Source organism: Diachasma alloeum, unplaced genomic scaffold (assembly GCF_001412515.2).
Source record: "Diachasma alloeum isolate Michigan unplaced genomic scaffold, Dall2.0 Dall_scaffold_00271, whole genome shotgun sequence".
NCBI lineage: Eukaryota > Metazoa > Arthropoda > Insecta > Hymenoptera > Braconidae > Diachasma > Diachasma alloeum.
Genome location: NW_021680410.1, coordinates 1,404,858 through 1,417,136, shown reverse-complemented (window position 1 = coordinate 1,417,136; position 12,279 = coordinate 1,404,858). Strand labels below are relative to the sequence as shown.

At 34.9% G+C, this 12,279-nt stretch overlaps 1 protein-coding gene across 2 annotated transcripts in view; it reads right to left on the bottom strand.

The window, feature by feature from the left end:
• LOC107037909 overlaps positions 1–12,279 on the bottom strand; it is a 63,130-nt gene that overhangs the window by 14,069 nt on the left and 36,782 nt on the right. For both annotated transcript variants that reach the window (XM_015256733.1, XM_015256732.1), the window contains 3 exons: positions 10,697–11,007; positions 9,300–9,441; positions 304–373 (listed from right to left, as the gene is read on the bottom strand). In XM_015256733.1, the coding sequence (XP_015112219.1) occupies positions 304–373; positions 9,300–9,441; positions 10,697–11,007 (523 nt within the window). The remainder of the gene's footprint in view (positions 1–303; positions 374–9,299; positions 9,442–10,696; positions 11,008–12,279) is intronic.

The following is a 12,279-nucleotide window of genomic DNA, read 5'->3' as shown; positions in this document are numbered from 1 at the left end:
CCTTTTTACCAAGCCTGCACAACCCTCCGCCTGCCACTACGGAACTATCGAACCCCCGGGAAAACCCTGGAAAATCGAGCCCAGCAGCAACTGCCATGACTTTTTTTCCCCTCCCTCACTCTCCCTGATTCTCCAACCACTCACAAAACCACCACCCTTTTTACCCTCAGTCAGATGTAGAACGCACGCACGCGTATGCGTGCATAATGGCTCCAGTAGGTACCGCAAATTGTGCGTTTAGAGACGAAGTTGGAAAATAAAAAATATTGAGGGAGAGATTCGTAAAACATGGCTATTACTCACAGAAATGATTGCCAGGTCCTGCATAGTGATGGCCTTTGTACGCTGCGAATAGTCCAGGATTTATGCCAATCTGAAATATCAAAAATTTTCACTTGTTAGGTCATACATAGGGTGGTTGTACGCCTAAAACACCTCGTTATATCGAGAGAATTTTATTTGATCCAACTATCACTTAGTTGTTAATTTTCAAATAAACATGATTTCATAGTGAATGTCAGTTATCTCCTCTTGAGATACATTTGATTGGGATAAATCAAACTTCTCTAGAATTGAAGTTCCTTTTATTTGTCGCAATAATGAGAGTATTTGATCCCTTTCTAGCCAAAAGTTTGCTAATTCCAGAATTTCGGTGGTTTACTCAAAAATCAAAATTATTCTCATGACTAAATACGTTGGTATCTCAATCAACACGATCATACGAAGCAACCATTATTTAGTTGTTAATTTTCAAATAAACATGATTTCATAGTGAATGTCAGTTATCTCCTCTTGAGATACATTTGATTGGGATAAATCAAACTTCTCTAGAATTGAAGTTCCTTTTATTTGTCGCAATAATGAGAGTATTTGATCCCTTTCTAGCCAAAAGTTTGCTAATTCCAGAATTTCGGTGGTTTACTCAAAAATCAAAATTATTCTCATGACTAAATACGTTGGTATCTCAATCAACACGATCATACGTTGTTCCAAGTAAATTATAATTGATGTGAGCATTTCGCATGTCGAATCAGGATGAATATTGTTACGCGGAAAAAGCTTTGAGATTGTAGTAAGATGTCGTTGAGTTGAAAGAAGTTTATATTTCTTGACTAAAAAAATCGCATTAGTTCACAATAACAGAATCGCAGATTACGGCAATTCAACACAAACTTGGATATCACAAATTTCGTTCAATGTGATGTACGAAAAGCTCAATTTAAATATCGGCTTCATTCGAGAAAACAACATTCAATTCATTCCTCAATGTAATCATCTCCTAGGTACGAATTTTTGATCAATTCATCAAAGTAGAAAATTTCTCGACTGGAGATTATATTAGGTTTAAAAAAATAGAACTTTTCCATTTTTGTGGTGAATACATGTGACTTGACGCCAAAGACTATTTTATTTGATTCGAGTAAATGTATCTCAAGAAGAAATAATTGATATTCACTGTAAGATCTTATTTATTTGAAATCGGCTCGAGTATATAATACTTATTTCGAGAAAGAAACATCTCAATAAAAATAATATTTTCTATCAGCGTAGGCGGTGTGGGGTTTACACCACCTGCGTCCTCGTCGCGAATCCTGGGTGATACTGAGTGCTGGTAGGGCTTGATATTAATGCCTTACCATGCACTCGTAAATTTAACTTTTAGTACTATGATTATTTGATTATTAAAAATTGTAATGCCTCGAGTAGGAAGGTGCCGTTGGGGCCACCCGTACATCTATGTTACCATCCATGATATTAGGTGTGATGTATTAAAAAGGTTTAAATTCATTAATTGCAGCCGTGGCGAATTCGCCAAATTTAATTTGACATTCTTTTAATCCCCCACATGGAGTTGTTTTTTCAAAGTTTTTAGCACCCTAGTAGATGAGACCTATAGATAGACGATTAAGAAGAATTTGAGGCTCGTCGAGAGATAAAAAATGGATTAATTAGTTGAATAAGCCATCGAGGCTTCTCACTCAGACCTCTTCTCTAGGAAAGAGCTCCCCCCCCCGGCCACCACAATTTTGCTATCCCTCTGATCTATTCTAGAGTGAAGTTCGCCTATGCTGTTTTGCCACTTTACTACTGAATTAATTCCACCCATCGATAATCTTTAAAACATGCGAAGTATGTATAATAACAGTGGCCAAGCGGTAAAACGGTTCAAAGATATCCAAGTATTTTGGCTATTTTTGCTCCAGTGAAATGCTTTTCTACTTTTATAGTTGAACATCAGAGCTTTCATCTGAGCTCCATTGGATCCTAAGGTTCCGGACATTTTGCAATGATTTTATTATTTAAATTTTGCAGGTCTAAACTTGAATCTCGAGATTGAACCGTTAGAAGACATTTTAAAGATTTGAAAAAAAATTAGTAAGTTTTTAAAATTACGAGTATATTCTATGAGTAATTTATAAACAATAAATTTTCCATCATAAAAATCATTTGTTCAAAATTATGAAAATTTATTTATATTCAGAATTTTACCAGAAATCGATTTCATCCGTAAAAAATACGGTTTCCAATAGTTTAAGCAATTTCAATTATTTATTTATAAATAACGAATCATTAAAGAAATAATTCTTTGCAAAATGTAATTTGAATAACTCTGAATATTCGATTTTTTTTCAAATTTTTCTCACGCAATTTAATTGACAAATTTCATAATTGAAAATGGCTGACTCTATAGTGTGGTCTGTACCGAACTGTAAAAACTACTTGAATATACTCAAGTCAATTTAGCCCTTAGCTGAGATTACGAGACAAATCTCCGAATTTACGGGAGAGCGCACCTTTTTTGTAGAGCGAATTTGTTTGCATTAAAAACGTTAATATTATATTATTTGAAAAAATTAGATCAACATATATTAAACCTTCATTAATGTAAGGGTCAAATTCTTGTAATATTACAGAAATTGAATATTGATGGCGATGCCTGCAGAACAGTTGGTGAAAATTCAAAGCAGCAATCCACATTTCAACATTTTTTTTGCGTAATTTCCTATCCAAAAGTAGTTCGTCCATCTATAGGGCAGTGTCCATCTACTAGCTTACCCAGCCTCCTTTAAATTTCGGGATATTCGTTGGAAACCGGTGAATAGTCTTTTGACTTGCCCCGTTTTACCCCTTCGCTACACAACTAGCCATGTTCCCCCCAAAATTGAAATGCAACTGACTAGCTGCAGCAATTCAATCCAACGACAATAATTACAATAATCGTTGAATAATTCAATAATAATTAAAAACATCATTATTCGAGAAAAATCAGATTATTAATATTACATTATTTGAAAAAATTAGATCAACATATATTAAACCTTCATTAATGTAAGGGTTAAATTCTTGTAATATTACAGAAATTTAACCTGCACAACNATTTTATTTGATTCGAGTAAATGTATCTCAAGAAGAAATAATTGATATTCACTGTAAGATCTTATTTATTTGAAATCGGCTCGAGTATATAATACTTATTTCGAGAAAGAAACATCTCAATAAAAATAATATTTTCTATCAGCGTAGGCGGTGTGGGGTTNATATTAAACCTTCATTAATGTAAGGGTTAAATTCTTGTAATATTACAGAAATTTAACCTGCACAACCGTTGGTGAAAATTCTAAGCAACAATTCACATTTCAACATTTTTTTTGCGTAATTTCCTATCCAAAAGTAGTTTGTCCATCTACAGGGCAGTGTCCATCTACTAGCTTACCCAGCCTCCTTTAAATTTCGGGATATTCGTTGGAAACCGGTGAATAGTCTTTTGACTTGCCCCGTTTTACCCCTTCGCTACACAACTAGCCATGTTCCCCCCAAAATTGAAATGCAACTGACTAGCTGCAGCAATTCAATCCAACGACAATAATTACAATAATCGTTGAATAATTCAATAATAATTAAAAACATCATTATTCGAGAAAAATCAGATTATTAATATTACATTATTTGAAAAAATTAGATCAACATATATTAAACCTTCATTAATGTAAGGGTAAAATTCTTGTAATATTACAGAAATTTAACCTGCACAACCGTTGGTGAAAATTCAAAGCAGCAATTCACATTTCAACATTTTTTTTGCGTAATTTCCTATCCAAAAGTAGTTTGTCCATCTACAGGGCAGTGTCCATCTACTAGCTTACCCAGCCTCCTTTAAATTTCGAGATATTCATTGAAAACCGGTGAATAGTCTTTTGACTTGCCCCGTTTTACCCCTTCGCTACACAACTAGCCATGTTCCCCCCAAAATTGAAATGCAACTGACTAGCTGCAGCAATTCAATCCAACGACAATAATTACAATAATCGTTGAATAATTCAATAATAATTAAAAACATCATTATTCGAGAAAAATCAGATTATTAATATTACATTATTTGAAAAAATTAGATCAACATATATTAAACCTTCATTAATGTAAGGGTAAAATTCTTGTAATATTACAGAAATTTAACCTGCACAACCGTTGGTGAAAATTCAAAGCAGCAATTCACATTTCAACATTTTTTTTGCGTAATTTCCTATCCAAAAGTAGTTTGTCCATCTACAGGGCAGTGTCCATCTACTAGCTTACCCAGCCTCCTTTAAATTTCGGGATATTCGTTGGAAACCGGTGAATAGTCTTTTGACTTGCCCCGTTTTACCCCTTCGCTACACAACTAGCCATGTTCCCCCCAAAATTGAAATGCAACTGACTAGCTGCAGCAATTCAATCCAACGACAATAATTACAATAATCGTTGAATAATTCAATAATAATTAAAAACATCATTATTCGAGAAAAATCAGATTATTAATATTACATTATTTGAAAAAATTAGATCAACATGTATTAAACCTTCATTAATGTAAGGGTAAAATTCTTGTAATATTACAGAAATTTAACCTGCACAACCGTTGGTGAAAATTCTAAGCAACAATTCACATTTCAACATTTTTTTTGCGTAATTTCCTATCCAAAAGTAGTTTGTCCATCTACAGGGCAGTGTCCATCTACTAGCTTACCCAGCCTCCTTTAAATTTCGGGATATTCGTTGGAAACCGGTGAATAGTCTTTTGACTTGCCCCGTTTTACCCCTTCGCTACACAACTAGCCATGTTCCCCCCAAAATTGAAATGCAACTGACTAGCTGCAGCAATTCAATCCAACGACAATAATTACAATAATCACTGAAGATCCATAAGAGTCCTCGTTACCCGGGAGATAAAGGGTTGAGAAAGAGCGAAAGCGTTTCACTGGCGGGGAAGAACGGGGAAGTGCAGTCGTAATGCGTGCGTACAAACCTAGAGAAGCGAGATAGCGACAGAGAGCGAGAGGGAATAATACGCGTGGTTCATCTGCATTTGGTAACGGCGAATGATTATGCAACGGTCCGACACGGACACGCCGGGTTACCTGTTGCGCAACAAACATCCGAAGACGTTATATTCGCCTCTTTACATTTGAGGTTAGGTAACTAATAAACGAGCCATAGTCCAAGGATAAAACCGCCAAGAGTCGAGGGCGTCGTTAACGGCGCACATGTTTCTTGCGTAATTATCTTAAAATGAAGAGGAAAAAAAAGAAGAAGAGGAGGGAATAGAAAGCAAATGCTTCTTGTTCCTATGCACAGGGATCACACGCAATTTACCTCATTTTAGTGCTTATAAGCAAACCCTTGTGGTGGTCTTTGATGGCTCGTTGAAAGACGAAACGAAAACGAGCGAGGAAAGAGGGAAATAAAAAAAGATGAGACTTTAATCGGGCCATTGTACCTTTATTCAGACCCTCACTGACACGTTGAATACACATTGACACGTGTGCCTCCGTCGTTCCGAGAGTCGTTTCGGAAAAAAAGCGGGCAAAAGTGAGGCTTTTGTGTGAAAGCATTTTTTGATAAGTATTCCGATTGTTTCCTCGGGTTACAAAGCCGATTTTCAAAGTTACTTTGCCTCAGTTATGGACGGGGAAAGAGATGAATCGGAAATGCCATGTTTCATTCACTTCGGGCGGTGAATAGAGAATTTTGAAAATCTTGAATGAAGAATATTTTTCTTTCTCGGTTTCTGAGTGGCTATTACTGTCGAGTCAAGAATATCTTGGTTCTTGAACCCACGGGGAAACTATTCTGAAATCGAGAATAGACGGATGATAATGTTGAAGATTATGTTTTTGAACATTTTATTTCCTGCGACATGGATTTCGGGCTGTTGTACGTTCCGAGAGAAACAAGTGGGCGATTGCAATTTTTTGTAAATGAGAATAGTTATTGTGGATGATAAATCAGCAATTGGTTCAGAATGAGTTCTCTTTATTTAATTCTTATTTCACTATTCTGTTCTGTTGTTTTTTCATGTCATAGTACTGTCATCAATTGAAATGTCAGCAAAATTTTGCGTAGTATTTCGTTCTGTCAAATAATTCTACATTCAGACCCTCTCGAGACTCGAATTCGTTTTCAGTCCGGGTTTAATCGAGGTTCAATCAAGGTTTAATCAAGGTTTAATCTTGGTTCTTGAACCCACGGGGAAACTATTCTGAAATCGAGAATAGACGGATGATAATGTTGAAGATTATGTTTTTGAACATTTTATTTCCTGCGACATGGATTTCGGGTTGTCGTACGTTCCGAGAGAAACAAGTGGGCGATTGCAATTTTTTGTAAATGAGAATAGTTATTGTGGATGATAAATCAGCAATTGGTTCAGAATGAGTTCTCTTTATTTAATTCTTATTTCACTATTCTGTTCTGTTATTTTTTCATGTCATAGTACTGTCATCAATTGAAATGTCATCAAAATTTTGCGTAGTATTTCGTTCTGTCAAATAATTCTACATTCAGACCCTCTCGAGACTCGAATTCGTTTTCAGTCCGGGTTTAATCGAGGTTCAATCAAGGTTTAATCAGGGTATAGCCGGGATTTAATCAGGCTTTATTCAGGATTTAGCCAGAGTTTAACACAGGTTCTGTCAGAAGTTAATCGGGACCATGAATTAATATGAATAAGTATTCAACATAATAGACTGGTACCTGAGTTTAATAGAGATAGAGATTTTGATATAAAAAGCTCATGACGGTATTGTGTAACTTGATAAGCAATGATGCTGTTCTCACCATTTGTCAACTTGATTTAGTAGGCATTGAAATATACTTTAGGCCCTGATTTAAGTGCTGTTACTAATGATTCTTTCAGTAACCATGAAAAAACCGATTTTCTCTTTCAAATGGCATAAACAATGTGTTGTAACACAACAACGAATTGTGCGACCCCCATCATATTCTGATAAAATCAAGAGGGTATTGCTATCAACTTTTTGAGCCATGACTAATTCCATTTTGATGACAATTCTTTGAGTGATCGTTGAAAAATGGATTTTTCGAAAAAATATCAATTTTTTCGAATCTGTATGAAAAAATTAATTCAAATTGGTGTCAATAATTAGAGCTTATTCAGGATATCCAAGTTCTTGGCTATTTTTTCTTCAATGAAATGGTTTTCTATTTTTGTAACCAAACATCAGAGCGTCCATTTGAAAAATTTTATTATTTAAACTCTGCAGGTCTGAATTGGAATCTCCATGTTGAACCGTTAGAAACCATTTTAAAAATCCGAAAAAATTACAAAGTTTACTTTTGGAGAAAGATTGACAATATAATTTAAAAATTGCAATTGTTTTAAATCACTACGATTTTCTGTAAATAATTTATAAACAACCAATTTTCCACCATAAAAATCATTTGTCCGACAAAATAAAGTTTCCGAAAAAACAATTTCAATTATCTGTTTATAAACAACGAAGGTCTGAAAAAATAATAACTCTGTGCTAAATGTAATTTTATCGATGCTGAATATTGAAGATCTCTTTCAAATGTTTCTCACGCAATTTATTGATAGATTTAATGATTGAAAATGGTTGGATCTATAGTATGGTCTGTACCAAACTGTAACAGATACTTGGATATCCTTAAAGTCTATATTCACGAAAAAAATCATGACATTCAATTGGTCCCTTATAAGAAAATTTCTAAAAAAAGGAAGAAAAAAACTGCATAGATACATATATACAGATTTTTAGACAACATTTAGTTACCCTACCACAAAAAATCGGAAACTTCATTTTCTTAAAACTTCGAACGATTACTAAGTTTCTATTTGAAAGCAAAACTAACTGAAAGTGAGCACTTTGTGCCTATTTCCCGATTGATTTGACCGTGAATGTACGGTGCAACAACTGCATTTCCACGGTTCAACACCTACCATCGCGGACCAAATGCGGAATAAACAAGTGAGTCTATAGGAAAACGGGGGCGAGTGTTCGAGGGAGGGTAACGATCCGCTATATAGTGACAAAAGGAACGGTGCGTGAGCAATTATTGATATCATACACTTCATCGTGCGAGGAACGTCAATATTGCGGGGGGAAAAGAAGCTCGGGAATCGTTTCACGACTACATGACGTGTTTTCATCACTACTATTCAAAATCTACGCAGTTCAACATTTTATATCGCAATACAGAAATGCGAATCATGATGAACTCGTCATGTTCATTCATGACAGCAAATCGAAGACAAGAATCGATAGAAATAATTAATAAATGATTTTCTCATACACTGAGAGAAATAAACACTTATAATTTCCATGAAACAAATGATAATTTCACAAAGAAACTGCAACTTTTTTCCCGAAAACTATTATTGGCAAAACGAAATAATTTCGAGGAATTAATTTTTTTGAGAAAAAAATATTCTTCCCTCATCAATGTATTCATTCTGTGGTATAAACCGATGGAGTTTTCTCAGATCAAATGATTGTCGTGCAAAAGAAAAATACTAAATTGATTAAAAATTCAATTAAATCAAATTTCCAACAAAATTTAAAATATATATTAAAAGTTAACTGTGACTAAACTTTAGCGATAAATTTGTTCGGTATAAAATTTAGCAAAAGATAATGTTTCGAAAGTTGAAAAACTCGAAGTTTGTGAAACAATAGATTAAATTTTTTTTTCCTGCCAACAGTTCGAATTCTTCTAGGAATTTTTCTAATGATCACGAGACCAATTTAATTTTTGTGAAAGATATTAAATTTTCTCCAATCGAGTTGGTTAATTTTCCTCAAGTAAATCTGTTCCACTCCATCAAATATTCTCCCGTGGAACATATAGTTTTTTGTCAGAGCCATTTTTTTCTCTCATGGTATGGATTCGAATGGTTAACGAATTCATTAATTAAGAGTTTTTAAACTAAACTGGAAAGATGAAGCTGTAGTTGAAGCATTCTAATTTTTTCAAATATATTCGTAAAGGCCAAAACTTACGATTATAATATCGAGGTTTGGGCTGAGGTGATCCGGTAGTACACGTTTGCTGACCTCCTCCTCCGGCATTCCATCGAATCTGTCGTGTTTCTTTCTTTCTTTATACGTTTTGGCCCGTTTCTTTGCCTCCGCCAACTCCGCCCTGAGGAAAAATCACGTAGCACCATGTCGTTAGTCAATTGAAACATCTCTTTCCCATTTTATTCGTCTTTTACTCTCTTCAGGCAAACATTCTCGGTCCCCCCCCCCCCCCTCCCTTCCTTACGCCCTTCTATTTGCACAGCGACAAATGAACCATACTCGGTGAATTTCAGAGTAATTTCTCCAGAAATCCCCAATTTTGGCAGTAAATTTTTGTGCTTCACAAAGTGGTTTACGTGATGTTCAATGGGAACTTGCATAAACTTTTTTCAGTTTTCTAATTTCAAGTCTGGGGCCTAAATAATTCATTCTTCATTCACAAACGTTCGAAACATTGCTCATTAATTAATAATAAGCTGTTAAAAGTCGGAGATTTTAGACGCTTTGAAATCACTAATGACGTCACACAGACGGTCGACCGCTGGACCAATCACAGAATGGCTCGAGCCGACCTAACCCAGCCTTGAGGTGCGCCTCGGCTAATGGGGGACGACAACTCCCCACTCCCTTCACACTCGACCAATGAAGCGTTACCTGACCGTCTTTATGACGTCATGATCGAGAAATTGGACTTGAAAACGACGGATTTTCAATTAATTATCGTAAGACATCTAGGCTATATTTTTCCATAGTTTTCGCCGTTTAGATATCCATGTTATGAGAAATGTAGGAATAAGGGAATTAGAAAAAACTGAGCTTCATGCAAGTTCCCTATCATAATTTTTGATAGCATGAGTGGTAAATTTTACAGTGTTGACACAAGTTACTCTTACGTTTAGTAAATTGTCTCAAGCCAGCGGATAAAAATTCACTATTTTGTCCGTATTTTTTGACTTGATATAGGAACAAAAGGACTTAGAAATGGATTCCACTCCGCAATTACATGACTCGTTTGGTGATTTTTCTCCAACTTTGTTGTCCTTGCAACTTTCAACAATTAATTATTAATAAAAAAAAATATATATTGGGCTCAATCCAAATGACTGGACCAATTTTCATCATTTGGACATAATAAATTCCTTCACTTCAAGTCAACTAATGACAGCAGAGGCCAAAAACTAAAAAACAAGTTAAAAATTCGGTCGAAATCTTCTCCGCAACATCATTAATTATTAATTAACGAGCAATATTTAAAATGTGTACAAATGACAAAATAATCGTTTAAGACTGAAATTCAAGATTAAAAAAAAATCCTACAAGTTCCCTATTGTACTCATGGATTTCTCAAAAGAGATGACTTTTTGGTGAATACTTACTCCTCCGGCGTTAATATCATCTCGGATTTTTTCTTCCGCCCTCTCTTCTTCGGCTGTTGTTGCATTTGAAGGGGATTGAGGACACCATTCATTGCCATATTCATCTGGTGATGTTGATGTTGCTGCTGAGGATTCATCATTGGACCCGGGGACATTGACGTGGGTGTTCCAAGACCGGATTGTGAACCGCTAGGGCATGTTATGCCATCGAGATTTTCACCAGGACTACTTGCCGTTCGCACCCCACCCATCGACATTTCCTCGTCGACGAACGAATAAGGGTCTACTGGAGTTTCACACTTGACTCCAACCTGCAATTGAAATTGTGGAAAATTGTTCAGAGGTTGCGAATATAATGGCTGTCATTAAATTATTCGACGTATCTCGGAACATATAGGAATAGAATACAGGAAAGAATGTTTCGATATTCAGAAATATGTCATTGATGTTCAGGAATCCATCTCTAATTTTTACGAATTTTTCTCTATAATCAGGGATTTGCGTCTGTTAAATATAACAAGTACAAAATTCTGGAATTCAGTGATTTTGCCATTTATTTTTGGTGTCAAAATCGTTGAATTTTAGGGGAATATCGCTGATTTTCAAGAATTCATCTCTAATTGTTAGGCATCTACCACCAAATTTTAATGACACAAAGAACTGAGTAACAAGGTTATCATCGTCCATGTCAATTATAGGAACATATAGGAATAGAACAGGAAAGAATGTTTCGATATTCAGAGATATGTCATTGATTTTCAGGAATCCATCTCTAATCTTTACGAATTTTTCTCTATAATCAGGGATTTGCGTCTGTTAAATATAACAAGTACAAAATTCTGGAATTCAGTGATTTTGCCATTTATTTTTGGTGTCAAAATCGTTGAATTTTAGGGGAATATCGCTGATTTTCAAGAATTCATCTCTAATTGTTAGGCATCTACCACCAAATTTTAATGACACAAAGAACTGAGTAACAAGGTTATCATCGTCTATGTCAATTATAGGAACATATAGGAATAGAACAGGAAAGAATGTTTCGATATTCAGAGATATGTCATTGATGTTCAGGAATCCATCTCTAATTTTTACGAATTTTTCTCTATAATCAGGGATTTGCGTCTGTTAAATATAACAAGTACAAAATTCTGGAATTCAGTGATTTTGCCATTTATTTTTGGTGTCAAAACCGTTGAATTTTAGGGGAATATCGCTGATTTTCAAGAATTCATCTCTAATTGTTAGGCATCTACCACCAAATTTTAATGACACAAAGAACTGAGTAACAAGGTTATCATCGTCTATGTCAATTATAGGAACATATAGGAATAGAACAGGAAAGAATGTTTCGATATTCAGAGATATGTCATTGATGTTCAGGAATCCATCTCTAATTTTTACGAATTTTTCTCTATAATCAGGGATTTGCGTCTGTTAAATATAACAAGTACAAAATTCTGGAATTCAATGATTTTGCCATTTATTTTTGGTGTCAAAATCGTTGATTTTTAGGGGAATATCGCTGATTTTTAAAAATTCATCTCTAATTTTTAGGAATCTACCACCAAATTTTAATGACACAA